General features: G+C 42.6%; 1 protein-coding gene across 1 annotated transcript; it reads left to right on the top strand.

Annotated features, from left to right (window-relative positions):
* RAN (RAN, member RAS oncogene family) lies at window positions 1-4825 on the top strand. Its single transcript, XM_075434737.1, has 7 exons — window positions 1-111; window positions 1053-1095; window positions 2014-2098; window positions 2191-2316; window positions 3374-3561; window positions 4115-4285; window positions 4394-4825. Exons 2-7 carry the CDS (start codon window positions 1060-1062, stop codon window positions 4436-4438), a joined length of 651 nt encoding a protein of 216 aa, XP_075290852.1. The 5' UTR covers window positions 1-111; window positions 1053-1059; the 3' UTR covers window positions 4439-4825.
* Window positions 4826-21880: the final 17055 nt, after the last annotated feature.

Genomic DNA, 21880 nt, shown 5'->3' with positions numbered 1-21880 from the left:
CTCCCCCTGTGGCCGCGCGGCGTACCTCTCCGGGTATTTGAACCGCGCTTCCGCCATCTTCGCAGCGCCCAGTCACTGAGGGGAGCGACGCGGGGACGAGCCTCGGGAAAGGTAGCGGGGTCGGGGCGGCCTCAGCTTCTTCCTAGGAGCGGGCGGGGGGGAGCGGGGCCGCTTTAAGTAGTGCAAGCAGCGGGGATGGCGGTCACCGTTAGCTCCCGCCCAGGAGCGGGGGTCGGAGATGGGCTGGGTTGCGGCGAGGCGAGGCTGGGCCTGAGCGAGCGTTGCGGCTGCGGTACCCGGCTGGCGCGGCGTCCCTGCCGCCCCTTGGGCCCGGAGGGGCAGAAGGGCCGAAGCCGCACTAGGCTCCGTCCCGCGTGAGAGGGTGCGCGAAGCGCGGGAGCGGAGTGCGGCCTCCAACGGCCCGAGCCGAGGGGGGAGGGGAGGCGGCGCGCGCTGCTCCGTCATGGTGGCTCATGGCGGGGAGCGCGCGCTGGGCCCGCCGGCGGGGGGAAGGCTCTCCTCGGCTCGGCAGCCCCGGGGGACGCGCTCCGGGCGCTCCCGGTCCGAGGGCAGATTCCCGCGAGGGACGGCACCCCGATTCCGGGCAGGTCAGGGCGGATTTTCCGGGGAGCGAGGCTGGCGTCGGCCTTCGCTGCGGCGGCCCCGGGAGGCGGCGGCTCGGCCTCCCGTTCTTGGAGCTCGAGAGCCGACGGGCCGCGGCCTCCCGTTACGGGGCTCAGGGGTGGGCGGGGAGGCGCCGCCGCCATTACCGCGCGCGCTCCGGCCGCGTGTGGGGGGAGGTGGCGGCGCTTCCTGTCCCGGGAATGGGCCCGGCACCGCGCGCGCCGTAACGCCCGGCGCGCGGGGGGGTCGGGGGTGAGCGGCGCGGCGCGGGCCGAGCCTCGGAGCCGCTCCGCCCGCGGGGCCTGGCGGCGCGCGGAGCACGCGCCCGGGGAGGCGATTGGGGGCCTGGAAACGGGGTCCGGCCCCTTCCGGCGAGGCCTGGGGCGGGCGGGCCGCCGCCAGCTCACGTGCTGCCATTTCCCCCGCAGACCCAGCATGGCCGCCCAGGGAGAGCCCCAGGTGCAGTTTAAGGTAAGGGAGCGGTCTGCGGCCTTTGTGTGCTCGCGGGTGGGCTTTGTGCTTTTCCCTTCAGTAGAAAAGTACCACGAGCGGCTCTCGAGTGCCAGCGTGGATGGGAGGTTTGGCTTTGAAGTGCTGGCCTTTCCTTAACGATGTAGTTAGTTTATTGTAGTATTGCATGTAACTTGTATGATAAAACTCCGTTGCACTGTGTCAATGTGATTGTAGTTTAGTGGAGTAAATTTCGGTGGTGCCTTGCCTATAGGGTGGTTTTTACATTTCGGAAGTGAAAGTCACAGCAAAAAGTGCTTAGAGCAAATTAGAATAGTCAGTTTTCTGTTGTGTGCTAATTGTTTGGGGGGGGAAAATCCAACATTAAAATGGTTCAGAACAGAATTTTCTTGTGTTGGGGAATTTTTCTTGCATTGGGGAATGTGTGTGTGTTTGTCTTAACAGTCAGAAGTCCTTAAGGCTGATTAATAAAAGGTTGTTACTTGTGTTTCTTGCAATACTTGGCTAGATTATTCCAGTTGTTAGTAGTGTAATTGTGGGGGATTTTTTAACTGTGAGATTACAGTGGATTTCTCCAGTTTGGGTGCTTGAATGAGTTCCTCCTTAAATAAGGTGAAAGTTCCGGTTTAAAAACCCACGTATTCTTAAATCAGTCATTTGTAGTTCAGTAGAATCACAGTGACAGTGCACTGTAGTTTTCACCTGTGGGAACTAGATAAGCCTGACTAAAGTTACAGCATGGTAGGCTTAACAAGTTGGGTCACAGTACAGTGAGTAACTCTGTGGGGAATTCAGTCTTTTGTTTGCAGCGTCTTGTAGGGCTAAGATATTTGTAGTGATGGTTAGTATTTACACTAAAATGACCAGTAAATGTCTCTAAAAGTGTATTGCTCTGACTTCTCATGCTTTTATCAACAGCTTGTTCTGGTTGGTGATGGTGGCACTGGTAAAACAACATTTGTAAAACGTCATTTGACTGGTGAATTTGAAAAGAAGTATGTAGGTATGTCTGAAGAAACATTTGAGATATAATATGTTAAAATCAGAAGTGCGATTTATGACTTGCTGAATACATTGCTTTTTTTATTACTGTAGCAACGCTGGGTGTTGAAGTTCATCCTCTGGTGTTCCATACTAACAGAGGCCCTATTAAATTTAATGTATGGGACACAGCTGGCCAAGAGAAGTTTGGTGGCCTGCGAGATGGCTATTACATCCAAGGTAAGATGTGGGTATATGTGGGAATATTCTATACCTCTTGCAGTTCAACCTTATATTCTGTTTGTGTTGGCCACTCCAAAAGCTGCTGGTATGGCTTGCAGTGATGAGCTGATTACTGGGTTTTCAAACTCTTCATGTAGATACGATAATTTCCTTTGCTAGGCACCTTGCGCTGATGGAGGAATATTCTAAGACTGGGTTTCAGTATGCTATTGCGGGTTTTGGTATTAACGCAGAGTAATGATGCACCTTAAATGATAAGATACTGCTAATGAAATTCAGTGGTTAAAAGGTAGAATGGAAGTATGTGCCTCAGTTAGTACAAATTAATATCTGTATTAATGTACTGTGCTGAGGCAAGGACTTGAAACACACAAACTGTAAAAATCTTGATACGATTATGAAGTTGTACATCTCCATGCCAAAGTCTAGTTATCTTTCTAAAGAAGTCCTGATAGTGTCCCTTAACATCTGCTTGGCCAAGCTCTGTTCTGTGTGTACTTCAGTCACCTGCATATCTTTAAAATTTTGTAAGGGATTACTAGTTTGACATTATTGCTTTTACTTTAGAAGTATCAGGATCAAGTCAAGCCCTATGTTCTTTGAAAAACTGTTGTGGACAAGGGCATCCTGAGATGTGGACTACAAGCTCTCAGCCTGCCTGAAACCCTCAGTAGGATGTCTGAGATTGATTTACACCAGTATTTGACAGAAATTAGTTAACACCTATTTAACTAAAGTGTACTTTTGTAATCCTTTTATATTCCCATACCATGCAACACCACATTACTCAGTGGGACAGTTGCATTGATAAAACTAGCTGGTGTTTAAGATCGGGCACCAAAGATGTGAGATGACATGGCCATGGACTGAGTTCTGTGGACTCGTGCATTGAGCTTGTTGAGGGAACATGGGATCTCAGAACTCTGAAGTTGAGAGGGAAAAGTTAATGCAGACACCTAACCCTAATGTGGGATTTTTATGGGTACCGCCTCTCCCATCTAATGAGCAAGTGCTTACTCTCCTGATGTAACTCTTGACTATTCTTTTCTTGCAGCTCAGTGTGCCATCATAATGTTTGATGTAACATCAAGAGTTACTTACAAGAACGTACCTAATTGGCACAGAGATCTGGTACGAGTATGTGAAAACATCCCCATAGTGTTGTGTGGCAACAAAGTGGATATTAAGGACAGAAAAGTCAAGGCAAAATCCATTGTCTTCCATAGGAAGAAGAATCTCCAGGTATGTTGGGCTGAGTTTGTAGGAGTCAAATTTGTTGGGTCTGACTGCAGCTTGGTTCTGTGCAGTAATGATGTGTTCTGCCTTTGTCACTACAGGCTATAGTATTTCAACTTTACGTCCTCTTTGCCACTTTACCCTAACCTCAGGGAGGGGGGAAGTGATGATGTTAAAGATGATCATCACTGGTCTTGAGCAGAAGCTATAATAAGCTCTTAAAGAGTTTGTGTGCATTTGGCTTTCACTGCTCAATCTCATCAGATGTGAGACTAAAGTAGATCCAGTCACAGGGAAGATAGATGTGCTATTGCCTCCTGAGAGTTCATCTCTGATCAGATTGGATACCTAAATTTTCCACTATCAGTTCTGCCTGTTTGCCTGAAAATGTACATTTCTAGACACTGCTGTCAGAAAGTTATGATCTTAAACAGAAGTCATGCGGTCAAAAAGAATACTAAGGTAAAAGTAGAGCTGATAATGTGCATGTTAATCTTTGTATGCCCTAAATACCCGTTAGAAATGTGTCTCAATATGTGTAATATGTACTTTTTTGCAGTATTATGACATTTCAGCCAAGAGTAACTACAACTTCGAGAAGCCTTTCCTCTGGCTTGCTAGAAAGCTAATTGGAGATCCTAACTTGGAGTTTGTTGCCATGCCTGCTCTTGCACCACCTGAAGTTGTTATGGACCCAGCACTGGCAGCACAGTATGAGCAAGACTTACAGGTAAGTGGGAAAGGGCACAAAGGTGAAGTGATTGCCTGGTAACTAGTGTTTGGACTTCTGAGGCAAATAAGTGAAGAACTGTTCTTAAGTGTAACTTCTTTATTCCAGATTGCTCAGACCACTGCACTGCCAGATGAGGATGATGACCTGTGAGGGATGAAGCTGGAGCCCAGCGTCAGAAGTCTAGTTTTATAGGCAACTGTCCTGTGATGTCAGTGGTGCAGCGTGTTTGCCACTTTATTATCTAGCTGAGCAGAACATGTGCTTAATCTTTGGGATGCTGAAAGAGATGAATGGGCTTCGGAGTGAATGTGGCAGTTTAAAAAAAAAAATAAACACAAAACAAAATGGATAAAAAAAACCAAAACTGAACTTCATATTTTGGACCTGCATATTTAGCTGTTTTTTGGACTGCAATTACTTCCCCTTTTGAGTTTCAAATATAAGACTGCTGCAGTCACATCAGAGTGTTAAGTGGTAAATCTTGTTTCTGTCATTCCCATTCTTTTTTGTTTAGATAATAAAGTTGTATTTCAAGTATCTCTAAGCAAGTGAACTTCCATGCATTGTTGGGAAAACTCCTTCAAAGTGTCTTCTGTTCTTAAATTGAGGCTAATACTTGGTTGTCTACTGTTTCTCATTCTCTGTTCTCCTTTTCTCTTCTGCTTTTCATGTTATGCTCCTCTTGCTAAATCAGAGCTAACAGTTAACCTTCCCTTGATTTCCTAAAGCATATATAATTAACTAAAGCACCTGAGGAAAGCTGAACTAACTGCCAGGTAAAACTACAGCAGTGAACACTTGACTGAGTGTGACTGGATCAACATTCCTCTCCAAATGGGGATGTTTGTGGTCTGCAGGGTGTCTTGTGAGAGAAGTGTGTAGTTCAGCTTACATATACTACCATTAGATACAGTCTCTTGATTCTGACTTTTAATATGTTCTACAATACACCTTCAGAGCTCTGTATTTTTAGTAGCCAGAAACAAATGGCCTTTAGGTCTTGTTAGGTAACTTAAAACTGTGTCTTTGCATGGAACATCATTCAGTAGAGCTATAGCTGATTAAACAAACTCTCTCTGAGCATCTTAAAATTCACTAACTACAAAACAGCAGTAATTTGAGCTAAAAAGCTCTTGGCTACAAAACAACGTATTTAGTAAAACCACATATAAATACCTAGAGTTTACTGTAACTGCACCAAGTTCTTAATTTGAAACTCTAGCTTATTACAGCACAAATGGTGGAAAATGTCAACTCTTAACACTATCTTGTAGAGATTAATCTTGGTCAGTATTAGTACTGCTAGTAAACAAAACTGAGTTGAAGATACCATTTTTTCAGTAGTGTTTGAGTACATGAAGCCTTGACCTCTTCAGTTTTGTATTTTTGGTTTCTGAATAAAGTGGAGCATTTCATTTATTCTTTTTAACTTGCATGTTTGTGTACATAACTCCTACTTGAATATTTTAACTATTTGACTGTTCTGGTACATGGTAGCAAAAAGTGGACTATGATTATTCTGCAATATTGTTGTAAAGGAATAATTTTTAAGTTAGTGCAAGTTATTATGTGGTGGTTTTTGTTGGGTTGTGGGTGTTTTAGCTAGTCAATGAGGTGGGGTTGTGGTATTTAGGACCTGAAATTCATAGATGAAAATCAGCAATATCATACACTTAGTTTGTGAAGGGACAGACTCCTACCTAACATTCCATTGAGTCTGCTTGCTGCATCATCTTGCTTTAACTTCTTATTGTAGGTTCTTGCCTGTAGTGTTTACTAATTTACTTGTACATACCTTAATACTGCTGGCTTGACTGCTGCTGCTTTACTAGATGTGGTAGCTTTTTTGTCTTCAAGCTGTCTCACTTCTGAAAATGCACTGTTTAAAGACACATTAATGTAGAAAACTTGTAGTTCTGCAGTATTGATAAGCTTTAAGGAAAACCAGAAGCACTGAAGTTCTGTATTGTTTTGTAGCGTGTGTGTGGTGTCATCTTTACAACTTGCCTGCTGCATGCGGGTACTAGCCTTAGTATGAATTCCTACAAAACAGCTGAAAAGATTTACAGAAAGTGAAAGTTGTACTAGTCTTTAAACAGCTACGAACTTTGTCGTCTTCAGTGTTCCTTCCAAGTCCTCAGAAACTCACCTCTGAAGTAGGCAGTGATGCTACTCCTTCTGTGAAGTCATCTCTTAACTTGAAATGTTTTGGGAGTGGAATTAAGTCCACTAGTTGCAGCATTATGTTTGGTTTGTCACATTTAGTCCCTGTTAATTGTTGACTATAAATAATGCAAGTAGCCTTAATATGCATGTGCAGATTCCTCAGTTGAACGCTCTTACTGTTTGTTTACTGGTTGGTTTTAGGCAACTTGTGTTCGAAGAACCTCTACTAAATAGTCACATCGGTCTGTATCATGCCTTTATCAGGACTGAATTGATGGGACTGGAATCCTGTTCTGCAGTACCTACTTTGTTCTACTTGCTTGACTGGTTAGATCAGATTAATTGTGGGAGTTCTTGTATTCCCTACACACCATTTAGTGAGTTTTCCCACACAAAGATCTCTAGTTTCAGGTTGGTTTTTAATAACTTGTTAGAGACCATGCTCAGCCTCAACTTCCAAAAGCAGAATGAGGTGCTTGGCCATTTACTGTTCCTAGTTCCATGATGAAAACAGCTTTAAGTGTCTAGGCCCAGAGGGTTGTATTGGAGTAGATGAAGAACTAGTACATGTGCCAAAAGGGTAAGACAAAAGCATTTTTTTAAGAACTGACAGAGGGAACGTTTTGCTACTTCTCGTCGAACCTTGAAATGAAGGGGTGGTAAAGGCCTACTTGGGAGAGCTAGGGTTGCCCTTGGACTGCTCAGGATTTCAACAGAGGATCTTTTTTAGAAACATTGGAGAAGGTTTCTCTGCAACAACTGGAGATCAGCGTGCCAAGAAGGTTGAGGTCTGCCGCCCCCTTATGCCTGTAAGTTACAGTATAACAGAGTTTTTCTTTGTTGCTTCCCTTTAGAAATGGTTGTGTTGTGTGGCTAATACAGTCTTAGTCTAAACTAGTGCAGAAAACAGTGCTGAGACAAACTGTTCTTCTGCCTTCACCTTCTTAAAACAAACACAGGGTTTGGCTGAAGGCAGTTTTCCTGACCTGGACTGGTCATTTTCTCTCACCTGACTTGGTGACAGTTGATTTGGCCCTTTTAAACCAGGATTGACAGGGATGTCTTACTAGTAACTGAAAAGCTGCATCTACTGCTGCTTTGATCTGCCAGCACATGGGTGCGTTAATTTAGAGGCTGGTTGTGTGTGTGTGTCTGGGTTTTTGCACTGAGTTGAGAAGTTTGATGGGAAGAATCTTTTTTGCTAGCACAAGCTGCTTTGAGTGTCCCATGAAAGAGTTCTTCCTTGCGTGTGTCCTGTAATGCTCTTGATGTCTCTGCAGGTGTCCAAAAATGGGGAGACGTTTTCAACTGGGGACTCACACTGGGGCTTTTATGGCTGTGCTGTCCCAGGCGGATAGATTTTTCAGATGACAACTCCCAGGTCAACACCCAGCTGTTCCCAGTGTTATGTGACTTTGAGTCTTCATTGCCGTCTGGCTTGTGTGTAACTGGCCTTGGGGTGCAAGCTGTTGCCTTTCCAGCAAAGGAGGGGAAGGCCGATGCCTCCTTCCGGGTTAGAGCTCACTCGGCTGCCTGACAAACAGTGTGAAGTTAAACTGGGAGGAATTTTGTCTGAAAGGAAGGCTTCGTATGATCGACTGTTACACAGACTTAGTGGGACTTAGTGAAGAGCAAAACCATAGCCTCTGCATATATCTAGTTATGAATGATTGTAGGGATGTTGAAACCCAAGGCACGATATCTATACCAAGGCTCTAGCACAGAGCCTGAATCTTTGTTGGTTACAGATTTGAGTGTACAATGCAAGTACTTTTAATTGGGTTGCGTGGGTAATTTTCTTCTGGTTCAAAGTGTGAATGATACTTCCCCAAAACTCTATAATGTTCTACAAGCTGCATCACTGAAATGGGCCAATGTTTGTATTAGGGCACTAGTTTGGTATAGAATAGGTTATTTGATTTTCATTTTATTTTGTGTAGTCATAGTTGATGTCTGTGCTGTGATCCTGGAATTCTGTGATTAAGAGAATTGGATTCCCATATTTCTGCTATTTGCTTGAGGGGAAAAAAAATTGAAAGTATGCATACAAGTTTACCCAATTCTATTATAAACAGAATTTCATGTTTTTTATAACATTAACAAAGGTTTTAATGTTTGCACTATCTCTGAAGTAATGGTTTCAATGTATTTAATGTAAGCATTCAAAACTGGATTTCATAACTATGGTTCCAGGTTAGTAGGAGGCAGTGAGCTTGGTCTGTGCTCAATTGCTGATTTTCGTATTGACACTTCATTAATAACATCTGAAAAGGGCAGCAAGAACAAACTGTCAGCATAGGCAGTCATAAACAGGAAGCTGAGAAGGTTGGTGTCCAGGTAATAAAATCACTGGTTGTAGTCTGAAGGAGGAGGATTTTTCAGAATACAGCAATCTAAGTCTTCTGTACCAAGTGTTTAGCTAAAGATAGCAAATCAAGTGCCCAACAGAAGTGGTTCTTGCTTGCTTTGACCTTCTTTTTTGGGTGGCAGTTGGCTTCCGTGAGCTCGTACCACTGTGGTGCTGGTTCCTGTTGCTGCTGTGTTACTGGCTTTTTGCGGCACAAAACCAGTGGGAACTTGTTGATGACTTTTCCGCGTCTTGGTGACTTGTGACAACAGTGCTGGAGGGAAGGAAGCAGTGTACTTTTGCTTATAGTTGAGAATATAAAGGAAAGTTAACTTTCCTGTCAGGCTGTTTCAATGGATTACATCATAAAAAAAAAAAAAAACAACAAAAAAAATCATTACAATTTCCGGAACTCAGGCTGGGTTTGCAGAGGGCAAGTATTGAGGGAAAGAGCTCAAGCTAAAGAGATTTGTTCCTTTTATAGGTAAAAAGGTTGGTCATAATAAACAAGGGATCTCTGCCAGAATACGCACTGCCTTTTGAATTCTGGGTCTAGTATTTGTATTTCTTATTTGGATCTGGATGTTTTGTTTTACTTGGGTACCTGATGTCCAGTTACAGGACTGATGTCAGATGGCCGCTGCTGAGTGCAGCCATCCTGCACCTGAAGGAGCTGCTGGGCCCACGCTGCCTGCCAGCTGGGCCAGCCACTGGATAGAGTCTAGTGGAGGGCTATGAGGATGATGAGGGGACTGGAGCATCTCTCCTACGAGGAGAGGCTGAGGGAGCTGGGCTTGTTCAGCCTGAAGAAGAGAAGGCTGCGAGGGGACCTTATAAATGCTTGTAAAGATCTTAAGGGTGGGTGTCAAGAGGATGGGGCCAAACTCTTAGGTGGTGCCCAGCGCCAGGGCAACGGGCACAAACTGAAGCAGAGGAAGTTCCGTCTGAACATGAGGAAGAACTTCTTCCCTCTGAGGGTGATGGAGCCCTTGGACCAGGCTGCCCAGAGGGGCTCTGGAGTCTCCTTCTCTGGAGATACTAAAAGCCCGCCTGGATGCGGTGCTGTGCAGCCTGCTGTAGGTGACCCTGCTTCAGCAGGGGCGTTGGACTGGGTGATCCCCAGAGGTCCCTTCCAGCAGCTCCCATGCTGAGATTCTGGGGGGACCGCGGGGAAGCCGCCGTCGCTGCCGTGACCCCGTCTCGACGGCTGCGGGCGGGAGCGGGGCTCTCTGCAGGGGCGGGGGCGCTGCGGTGCCGGCCGGGGCCGCGCGGGGGGGCGCGCGCGCCGCGGAGCCTCCGGGCTGGGGCTGGGAGCGTTACCGGCGGTGACCGGCTGGGGCCGCGCGCGCGCGCCGCGCCGGGTTGGGGGGGGGGAGGTGTCGGTGTCCGCGCGTTACTCGCGGTAGGAAGTGGCCGTGGTGCCCGCGCGGGGAGGGGATGGTTCGTAAGAAGGTAAAACAGAGCGGGTGCGAATTGTCCGCTTTCACAGTGTTTCTGTCTGATGCAAAACAACAGAGACGTGCTTTTAATTTTCTTAAAACGTGGACTTTCAATGGGGTTATTGTTTTCTTTAAGTTAAATCCTCCATGAGTGGGACATAGACGGAGGCAGTGAATCACAGGAGGAGTTTTGTCTTCCTAAAGCTGTTAGCTTAGCAAACCTGGGCACTGCCATCGTATACTTTCTCATCTTTTTCCCTACTCTTCATAAAATTTTGGTTAAAAAAAATAAATAAAAAAACCAGAGCTTACTAGATGAAACCAGTCAACATCTGGATAACGGACACTGGAGTGTAATGCTACCTGGAAAAACAACACCTGTGCCTGCGGTGCTGACTGCTGAACCGCAGTGCCAAACGAAGACCCGGTGCGGCACACGCACGCCTAGCGCCGTGCGGCGTCATGTGGTTGGTGGCCTGGTCCTGTCGTCAAGTCACAGCATGGACAGAGAAACAGGCAGAGAGCTTGGAGGACTGCGGTCCTGAGTATTATGGTTACTCTTGCTGTAAAGACTTTGTAAATAAGGGAGAAAGATGTTCCTCTGCCCAGAGCTTCAGATTTGGAATCAGGATGGCTGGAAGAGCTGCTCTGTGAGAGTTTTCTCCGGTTATGCTGGAGAACACTACCCTTAAAACGTTCCTCAGATGCAGCCTGTGTGTTTCACAGGTGATAGCTGAGCAGCACAGCTGGTCTGAGGTCCCTGGTTCAGAGTGTGGAATCAGCAACTGGTGGACTCTCTGCACGAGGAAGTTTCTACCTGACGTAGTCCTCATGGAACTCATGGTAGCTGTTGCACGTGAGAAGCCTGGGCAGTGTGGCACAAAACCAGAGTGGCATCTTCGGAAGTGTGGCCTAGACTGGCGATAAGATAAAGCAGCAAGCACAATGTTGTGTTGGGCAGTGAGTTGACACCTCTGGAATGTGGAGGAACTCAAAAGCAGGAAGAAGAAAGCATACAAGCAAGTTGGGCCACCAGAAAAGGTATGGAGAACAGATGAAGACAGACATAAATTATGACTAGAGAAAAAAGTGCTCATATGCAAATAATGTTATAATGATTAAGGCAACACTCCAAGGCATAACTTACTAGTAGCAATGATACTTAATGGAAGTCTGCTGTTAGATATGAAACCAAATAGAAGAAAGCAGTAGGGGGAAAGAAAGATGCAGACTGGAGAGGGAGGAGAAATGCCAAAACTCTCCTGGCAACTGAGAACTTCACTAGATGATTCTCCACCACTGAGAATTTAAAATAAGACCAGCTTGGTATCCAACAAATTGCGAGCACTCCCTGTACCCACACCTAAGAGAGGCTGATCGTGCACCCAGGCTTTGCTGGAAGGCACTTTAGGTCCTGCCGATGGGATACCATAGCAAAAAACTTTTAAACAAGCGGACCCAACAGAAAATAATTGAGTTTATTCCATCACTAATCTTCGTTGTGCGCAGGTCAATTGACTTCACTAGAACTTCTGTGATTTAAATGGAAGCTGCCTAAGAAAATCTACTTTAACACCTTACAGCTTGAAGATTACTTGTCAGGTAGAGTGTTTTGCCTCTTTCTTCTAGGTGAATAACTTGGATTTTTCTAGATCAGGCGTTACTTCAGTAAACAGCAGGGATCTTTAGTAACATGCAAAGGATAAACATGGTTTAGGCATGTAACATCTTCTGTGTTGCAGTTTGAAAGACTTCTACAGTGGGGCAAGCATTTTTCTATTACCTGTCTTACTACTCCTTTCAGTTATTTTAGTTGACTACTTTTGCAAGTGCTCTTCCAGTGCTTTAGTTAGAGGCTTTTAAATGGGTAGGTGCTGTCTCTCTGACGTGTGTGTATACAGTACCTTGTATGACTAAGACCATGTCCTGACCTGGAAGCTTCAGTACAACACATGTGAAACAATACTTCTATTTTTCATGTAAATATTATATATCAGCCTTGAAGAATAAATGCAGATGAAAACACATATGTACACTTAACCTCTTGAAAAATCAGTATTTCTGACTAATTAAAAAGGATCTGAAGAAGGTCACATCAGCTGTCTTTCGCTGCAAGTGACATCCGAAAATGACAGTTATTTAAGAAGCCTGTGAAAATCACTGAGAGATGGAAAAATCCTCTGAGAAGGAGGGGAATTTTTGATCTCCGTATCATGTCCGTTTTCATCGTCAAAATCACATTTTGAGTGGTTGGTTTTATTTTAGTTTGCTTTTCTGCAGTATGTGTTAAGAACACAGGCGGATACAAACGTGTTTTTCCTTTTGTTTGTTGTTTTTGAAAAGATGGTTTTAGCCAGCTCCGTGATTCCAGGGTGTGTCTTGTGATTTTAGGATCTTTGGGATGGCTGTTGCGGCCAACAGATGTAAGTGATTTCTCTAGTCAGATTATTAAGCAGTACAGCAGAGTGAGGAACAAACCAAGAGGAGTCACAGTGGTCAGGAGAGTGCACGGAAGAGAATTTATACTAGGGTTTGGTTTATGTAGTGGCTCTCTTCTATCAATGGAGAGCTAAAACTCCAAGAGTCAGTATCTGAAATTGTGGGGCTTAGCCTGGATCTTAATTCTGTAATTCAGTCTTCATGCTTTTAAATTAATTAATGGGTTGCGTTTCAGATTTGATGGCTCTTCAGATCTTAATAAAAGCGCAGATTTGGAAGCTACTGCCAACATTTTAGCTAGCGCTCTGATTTCTGTCCCCACCCTCTCATTCCTTTTGCCACTTAGATCTAAAGTAAGAAACTACAAAAGACAGGAACTGTGTTATTTCCCATGGAATGAGAAGTCTTTAATATGTGTATCTATAATGGCATCCAATGTTATTACTGAGAAGTAATTTGCAGATTGGCTTTTGGGTGTATTCTCCATTTGTGCTAGTCAACTTGTTTCACAAAGCCACTGAATGAAACTTGCATAGAGTTGCTTTTACCTGGAAGAGCAAGACAGGTTAAGTAAAACCATAAGAGAAAAATTGGCACAAATTCCAAAGGCCAAGCTTTATCATGGTGAAATTCTTCTGTAATTAAGAAAATATAACTACCTGAATGATACCAAAAAAATATACAGTTACAGGCAGTGGCTTTTTGACAAATAAGATTTGACTTAATCACATAAAAAAAGAATTTGTATAATGTTTTATTTATACAGTTGGCCAATTTTATGTAATTTTGACATTAAGGCTCAGATAATCAAAGATTTGATTAAATTAAATCTTTGGGATTTGCACAAAAGCCTAAACTATTTTGCAAAAATCAAATGTTTTTTCTTCGGTGTATGGAGTAAGATGTTCAAGGCTCTATCACAGTACAAAAAAAGTCTACTGAACAGGATGATATAGTAAATAGACAATAAAAAGGGTAATCCAATAACTATTAATTGGTAAGTGGGACCTCATGCAAAGAAAATGTAAATGTATAATTTATTGTATCATGTTATTCACCTGCTTACTTGCTTAGCAGTACATATATAGCATGACAAAAATATTTTCGTCTGATTAGGCCTGAATTTTATGGCCAAAAGCTGTATTTTGTTTTCTGGCATTGACTAGCAGCTTCTCATGTTCTTAATTAGAGTAATATTTTTTCATGATAGCATTAGCCTTGTTGAATTAGCTCCAGGATTTCTGTTTATTTGCTTTTTCTTCAGTCTGAACTGTTTGGTTTGTCATTTTCATTTAATCAACTAAAAAAAATTTCATGAGTGGGGTTTACTTTCTGACTAAATTTGCCAAAATATCTTTTACTACTTGATGTGTCCTAGGGACTAGTCATGCAGTGGTCACTGCCACTCTTTGATTGTCTTTTATTAGATGGAACTGTGCAAATAAGAACTGTAATCCCCGCAGTTGTTCTACGTATGAAGCCTTTTTCATAGCTCTTGTGGTTCTTTGGTGATGTGAGAAGCATTTGAGTCGCTCAGCAGCAGCTATCCTTGTGCGGGTGAATTCCTACCAGAGTCAGGGGCCCAGCTAAGAGCTTGTAAAGTAGCTTTTTACATCACATCTGGTGGCTGCTCATTCAGCATCAAGTTTTGTGTAGAAGGTCACAACTCTGAGAAGCTGCACTCTGCCAAGAATCATCCTACTGTTAATCACAGCAATACAGATGCTAATAAAATCTGTACGTTGTTATAACTGTTTCTTACGCTAGTAAAATGTCTGTGTCCCCCCCCATACCATGCATTCTTTCAAAGGCAGTACTAGCTTGTATAGCCTGTACAAAACCTTTGTGCATAATCTTTTCCCATTAGATTTAGGAAGTCTTGCTTTTTTCTTTTTTTGTTAAAATTGTTCTTTATAGTGACTCGAAGATTGTTGTTTAGATGTATTTTTTGCTATGTATTGGAAACTGAAATTTATTATGTTTAGGATTGGCACTGAAAGATCTTAGTATTAGCCAAAGTTAATGTTGCTGGATTATGAGGAAAAGATGAAAAAGGGGAATATACAAATATATCAATGATCTCGGAAGTCACAGAATCATTGCAGAATACACTTGGAATGGACCAAAAGAACTGATTTAGCTCATCCTCATGCTGCAAGGTAAGACTGACTGTTCATAGAATCATAGAATGGTTTGGGTTGGAAGGGACCTTAAAGATCACCTAGTTCCAACCCCAATGCCATGGGCAGGGACACCTTCCACCAGACCAGGTTGCTCACAGCCCCATCCAACCTGGCCTTGAACACTGCCAGGGACGGGGCAGCCACAGCTTCTCTGGGCAGCCTGTGCCAGGGCCTCACCACCCTCATGGTGAAGAATTTCTTTCTTATATCTCATCTAAATCTCTCCTCTTTCAGCTTGAAGCCATTACCCCTTGTCCTGTCCCTACAGGCCCTTGTAAAAAGCTCCTCTCCAGCTTTCTGGAAAAAACCATAACACAACAAAAAAAAAAACCCAATCCAACATCTTTCTGGTAGGTGACTTAAAAGTAGGTATGAAGGCAAATTGAAGTTTTTATTAGTTCTAAATGCAAAGATGAGTATTTGAGTTCTGTAGCTCAATAATATGTTGAGTTATTGCACAAAGAGCAATAGAAGCAAAGCTGTAGCAAGCTTTGGCATAGTGTAGCAACCAAAACTGATTGGATCCTTGGACCTTCATGGGCAATTTAATCATTTCAAAGTTTCGATGTAAAGAGAAGCTGCTGGCCAATTTTTGCAGTCCTAGAGGAAAACTTACAAACTGATTAAAACCTTCTGTTAAATTTGCTAGCTGTTTGGTTGGGAAAGTGCTAAAAGGAAAGGGACCAAATATTTAAATGTTGCTTTTTTTAATGTTTTGAGAAGATCAGTACAATGTACCTCAAACTGTTGTTCACTCATAGGCATCTACAGTTCAGTGGATGTTTGCCATTTGGAAGAACATTACAGGGTTTGTAGCAAACGCTGTCCATGGGGAGCTTGGTACAGAAACATGAGATGGCACATCCGCAGGAATGAACACTAACAAACCATGTGCAGAGTGAGAAGGAAAAAAACTCTCAGCTGTGTATTTTGGTTTTGCTTAGAACTGCAGACTCGTGGGTTATGAAAGCACAGGAGGCTGCACATCTTTTCAGTTTAAATAAAACTTACCACAGACTAGATTTTCACTGGTAGGTAAGTGTAGCCCTGATGCGCAGTATGTGAGGGATAGCAGTGCGAAGGAGCGTGTAGCTGTTAAATGCCTGAGAACGGACACCCAATTCTTCCAGCACACAAGAGAAGTTCTATAGTATGTGCCACAGCCATACGTGTGCTCCATCTTACGAGGAAAAGAGAGAATTAGTGTGCTGGAAACCTAATATTTAAATACAGGTTAATACAAAGGTGATATTACTTAAAATAATCAATGCTTCCTTTTAAAAGCAGCAGCTGGCAATTTAAGCAACAAACTTCTGTCTTTGAGTAAGATATGTATTTTTCCTGCTTTTCTCTAGCACCAGGGGGCTACAGTGTTAAATTTTTAAAGTGAATCTTCCATAGTTACTTTGCCAATTAGTGTTTCTTGTCATTGTGATTTTATTGTAATACATGAAGGAAAGAACAGGGAAGGAAACACATTCTTCAGTCTCTCTGAAAATGGTGCAACTGGCAAATGATTTTTTTTTTTTTTTTTTTTCCCCTACATGAAGATATTATTGTTTTGCGCAGCCTGGAACAATGGCTGACTTCTAGATAGTGTGAAATCCTGGAGAAAATTGTCCCCTTGAGGAAGAAGAGAACTTATTTGCTGAAAGAAGCCGCTTCAATAGCAGTAGTTGTTTAAAATAAGCAAAACTTGTGAGAATACAACAAATGTGCTGGAATCACTAATAAAAATGTGAACAAATATGCAGTATTTTATTCTAGACAACCAGTTCACCTGGATGAACAGTCCTTTTCAAATCACATAATTTTTGCTGCTGTTCTAAACTTTGTTTTACAATATAGAGATAAATTACCTACACTATAATAATGAGAGCTAGTTAACAAAGTGCTAAAAGTCATTACCTACATACAAAATACTTTGAAAGAAATATTTTCAGCTAATTAATGATCCTTTTCAGTTCCCTTGCTCAAAGAAGAAATGAGAGGTTGGAAAAGAAAAACCCAGCCCTTCAAACTACAGTGCTTTTTGTTGCTGTCAAATGCAAGATAGACCTGTCCATCATGATATGGTGACAGAGTCTTTTAAAAATCAAGAAGTCGTCATAATCTTAGTGGGTTGGACAGAGCTGGTGTAGACCGAGCCATAGCTGCTTTGAAAGGCTGAAACCAGCCACACAATGGAAGAGACAGCTTTGAGTCTGTACTGCAGATACCAATACACGCAGCCTTTGAGTAGGTGAGGTGTAGCTAGTAGAAATGAACTCCCTTTCTTGCCTATAAACTGTACTGTCAATTTAACTCTTGGTCCTGGGTGTTTATGTTTGAACTATGGTAAAGGAGCTTCAGTTGCAGCCAATTAAACCTTAAATGGCAGGAAAAAGGCTAATGGAGCAGTTGAGGGTACAGTTGCCAGTTTAGGAAGGTGACTTCAGAATGCAGACAGAGGCTGTGGGACAGGGATGCACAAGCCAAAGAAGGATCAAGTGAATGACACAGATTCCTTCTCCATCAAATGCTGGAAGTGCAGTTATCAGCAGGAACAGCTTCTTCACCCTGTCCCTTGTTGTATTTCATCCTTGTACAGTAATTAGAGGGAGAGGACTTGGTTCACCAAGTCTTTGACATTCGTGTTGAGAATAAACACAGCGCTAACGTGCTGCCTTGGTAGGAAGTATATCAAACTTGGTCTGAGAGCTAGTGCAAGACTTTCCAGTTGCTACAGTCCTGTGCAAGGCCAACTTCATACGTTTAGGAATGACTTTTTCATCACAGAGATAGAGATTAAATAAGAAACCCCAAAACTCTTAATTGGTATGGGCTCACAATTCTACGTTGGAATAGGATTGTACAAAGAAAAAGTAATAAACTCTGTTAGAGGTGACCTCTTTATCTGTGCAAATGCTTCTCCTTTAGAGTTCTGTGAGTAAATAATTTATACTCATTACAAAAATAACTGTGCTGGCACAAAGGTGTGTATTGAGAAGGTGGTAAGTTTTGCACAGGTCTTGTTCTGGCTCCTTGCAGATGTGCAAATTAATCAAATTGCACCTATGTACATCTGAATAGTTGCAGGAGAGCTGGTGACTTGCCCTGGATGTTCCCCATAACAAAGGGCAGCTGAATTAGTTTACAAAACTGTTGGGTTTTTTTGTGTAAGTGAAGTTAAATAAAACCAGTTCTACAACTACTTACCTTGGATGTCCGTGACAGGCCAGAAAAGTTAGCTCTAATATTACAAATTTAAGCAGATGGGTGGTGGTATATCAGCTGTAACTACCTTGTTCATAATTTCTATTACTGGCAGAGAAATAGTTTGACCAGGGAGTCATTTTAATCCAGAATACTTACTGGTGTATTCGTAGAGACTGTGGTATTAGAGAAGTTTTACAAAATCTAGCTTTTAGAAAGGAGTATTTTAAGAATAAATCTAAGATGTTTGTTAAAACATTTCAGTCCCAATTATGCACCAGCTCTCCTGTAGGAAGTTAATGAATCCAATGAAAATAAAGAAAGAAAAATGTATTACAGATTGTTTGTCTTCTGCAGTGTAAAACATTCTTTAAAGGATTATTTCTCTGCTTATATTTACATAGTTAGCAATAACGACTTTTAACTTCAGGTTATTTTTAATTGCTTGGTAAATGTCGGTTACAGCATTTGCTAGTTTTCTGTTTCAATAATATAATCTTCCTGAATGAATACGAGGCAAACGAGGAAACCTGAAACTCAAAGTTAATTTATTGCATGATAGGTCACACTCGCATCACTGTGAAAGTGTTGCAACTGACATCACCAAAGTATATCAGAATGATTGACCTTTCTTTTTCATTAAAGCTTTGTCTTTGAAAGTCTTTCCCCACCCCCCCAAAAAAACGGGGGGGGGAAGGGCAGAGAAATCTGGGGCATAGAATTTCCCAGTGCTGTTTGCAAGCCCCTGAGTGTTGCTGCAGACCATCAGGCTTGCTGCTCTGCTTGGGGAACTCGTTCTAGCTGTCAGCAAATGTCCCCGCTGCCGAGTGGCTCCTCCCTGGCCTTTTCCCTGCTCTCTGCTGAAGTGGGACAGAAAGCCTGGGGGGCTTTTCACAGACCCCTCCAGTACTGTAGTGCGGGGGTCGCAGCTTGCTCCTTCCTTACTCTCTGAGCAGGGCCCCAGGGTGGGAGAGCTGTGCTGGGCAGAAACCTCTCCAGCGGGCTGAGCACGAGCTGCCCAGTTCCCCAGCGTGCGCAGACCTCTGTGCTTTTATTGAGACGCAGGTACTTTAAATGAACGTTCTTTCATCCGCAGGTTCTTCAGGAGCAATCCGCTGCGATCGTTTGCCTTCCGAGCTTTGGGTCGGTGACTCTGGTTTGCAAGCAAGATGCCTGGTGCTGCCTCTGTTCTGCGGTGGGAGCAGTGTGACTTTTCAGATCAGGTTTCCACAGGATCACAGGAATAAGCTCAGAATTTGTTTCTGCAAATAATCTCCGATGTCTGCTTGCAATTTGCTGTTTCCACAGAAATTTTTGGCGGTGAGCATGTTTGCTTGGATCTTCACAATTGTTTTGGTAAGCATATTCTTTCCCTTGACAGGCCCCTCTTGGCAAATATTTCGAATTCCTGTCTTTCTCTTTTTACATTTTAGCTTTTCTCAGGATTTTTAGCTGCAGCTCTCTACTATTTCTGAGGGCGGCTCTACTTGTTAGTATGTGATGCAGAATTCCTAGGGTTTACACAGAATTCCCCCTCTTCCTTCAGGGTATAGAGGAGTTTGTGGCTAACAGTAACGAGGGAAGGAGTCTAAAAAGAGCAGAGAGGGAAAGAAGCGAAAGACAGACTGGTTATACCTAAGTGGGAAGCTAAATTTTGTAGGAACTGAAATTCAAAATTTTCAAAATTCTTTTGTTGTAGGTCCTGAATCAGGGTTACAAATGAAATAGGCAATTTATTTCAACACTGAAATTTTGTAATATTACACTTTGGTAACTTTGAAGCATTCATGCAGCATGAGTGTCTTAAGGTTTCCAAAATTAATTTTGATCTCTTCAGTCGTTGGACCCGGGAGTCCCATCTACTCACCAGTCATCTGCAAGGAGCTAGTTACCACCAGAAGCTTCAGAAGTTCATAATCCATCCAGGAAGCCAGCTGGGTAAATCGGGGCCACAGCTACTACCAGACTTGCTGGGCTTCCCCCTGTAGAATCTCTGTATAAAGTGTCGGTTTCATCCTAAAGGTTAGGATGGACTCTAGCCAGGAGTTTGGTGCAGAAGTTGTGATTAAGAAGTAAATGAGTAAGAGGGGTAATATACTGGTAGGAACAGAATGAAGAAAAGGAACCAGGCAAATGTAGGCTGATGTAGGCACCTGAAAAGATGGAACCAAGTGTCACAAAATGGGTGGGCGGGGAGGGAAGGAGAACTAAAGGGCAGAAGATAAGTCACGGCTGGGCATTGGTATGCATGGAAACAGGAGCTCGTGATCACTTTTCTGCAGATCAATGTCTTGTGTGTCTGTTGATTTTTAGGCAGAGAATGTTTTCCTGCATGAGTAAGCATCTGAGGCTGCAAATAAGATCTAATCTATTGACATAACTTTTGGAAAATGAAAAGGTAAATAAAATTATTTGAATTTTTCCAAAATGTTAACATGGTCTGATTTAGATTTTTAGTTTCTGATCTTGCCGACATCGCCTTTAAATGGCTCGTGTGAGGATAAAGAAGAGGTTGAAATGTAGGAGAGAGATGAACAGGGATGGAAAGCTTATCAAATTTTGTTTAAAATATTAGTCTCTCAGTTTATTTCACTGAAAATAAAAACAGACTTGTAACAAACTGAAAACAGCATTTTACCATAGAGGAACAGAGTAAATGAATAATATCAACTAGTTCTAGCTGCTATTTTTCTTTTACATATGAAATGATGGTTAATATTTGTGACATAGTTCAGAGTGTAAGTGGGAGGCTCTTATAAAAATATTTATATGTAATTATTTTTTGTTAAAAATAAATTAAAATGGCAATTATAGAAGTATTTTCCCAGTTCTTGTACTAGTTTTGTTGTGCAACTTTGAGCGCATCAGTGAAATCACTGATGCCTCAGTTTCCCCTTCTTGATAGAGTCATAGTAAAATTAATTCCTCAGAGTGCCATGTGATTTAAATCAATATTTTTTTAAGGGTCATGCTACTTTAGACAGTAATAAAATCTGTTATTTTAGTAAATAGCTCTTAGCTTTCCTTCAAAAATTTTCGTCCAAAACCTCTTTTATTTTTCTTAAGCATTTGAATTACAAACACTTGTTCTGGCTTTGATCCTTCTTTAAGTGTGCGGATTGCTAAGAGCAGTAATCTCTTTATCTGTTTGCCCTAGCACATTGACTTGTTTCCACTTGTTCCCAGCTGGCTGGTGTTAGGACCCAGAAAAGAGACAGCAGCAACGTGATATAAATAGAGTACCAGAATGGGACAAAGTTTGAGAAGAAAGCATGACATCACTCAGACTTGCTCTCCACCCAAAAAGATCTGGGATGGAGGTGCAAACATGAGCTGGACAAGCAAGGAGTGAGCAACTCTTTTCAGCTCAGTTTCTGAGGAAAGAGTGAGAGTTGGACGCCCTGGGTGCTATAAGGAAGTGCGTTTTCTTGCTAGCAAAACTAAAACTGCCTTCAGATCTCTGACAACGTGAAAGTAATTGAAAGGAAAAGACAACCATAGGAAGAAAGTTGAAAACAAGATCTTTTTGGCACGGATTGTAACAGAAGTATTTGATTTCTTTCCATGGAACAGTACAACTTTCGGATCTGATGCAGATTTCTTTTAATTTTCCTCCGGTCACGGTAATTTATTTACAGTTAAATGAAGAGATCAAAGCGTGAAGCAAGAAAATACTACTGCAAGGGTCTGGAAGGATATTTTGCCATTGCTGAAGGAAAGGACTTTCTGAACCTGCATGGAAAATGTCCCTTTTAATACAAAAAGTAGCAAAGGAAAACTTATGATTGAAATCTTACAGGAATTTGATTTTGGTGTTACTTTT

The sequence above is a fragment of the Opisthocomus hoazin genome, chromosome 13 (assembly GCF_030867145.1).
Source record: "Opisthocomus hoazin isolate bOpiHoa1 chromosome 13, bOpiHoa1.hap1, whole genome shotgun sequence".
Taxonomy (NCBI): Eukaryota; Metazoa; Chordata; class Aves; order Opisthocomiformes; family Opisthocomidae; genus Opisthocomus; species Opisthocomus hoazin.
The sequence above is the reverse complement of the archived record's forward strand: the minus strand, read 5'-3'. Positions and strand labels throughout refer to the sequence as shown.

Excerpts from the sequence above, each read along its gene's own strand:
- RAN (XM_075434737.1), top strand. The coding sequence starts at position 1,060 with ATGGCCGCCCAGGGAGAGCCCCAGGTGCAGTTTAAG. Across the intron at positions 1,096-2,013 it reads AGCCCCAGGTGCAGTTTAAG|CTTGTTCTGGTTGGTGATGG; the intron begins GTAAGGGAGCGG and ends TTTTATCAACAG. Across the intron at positions 4,286-4,393 it reads AGTATGAGCAAGACTTACAG|ATTGCTCAGACCACTGCACT; the intron begins GTAAGTGGGAAA and ends TCTTTATTCCAG.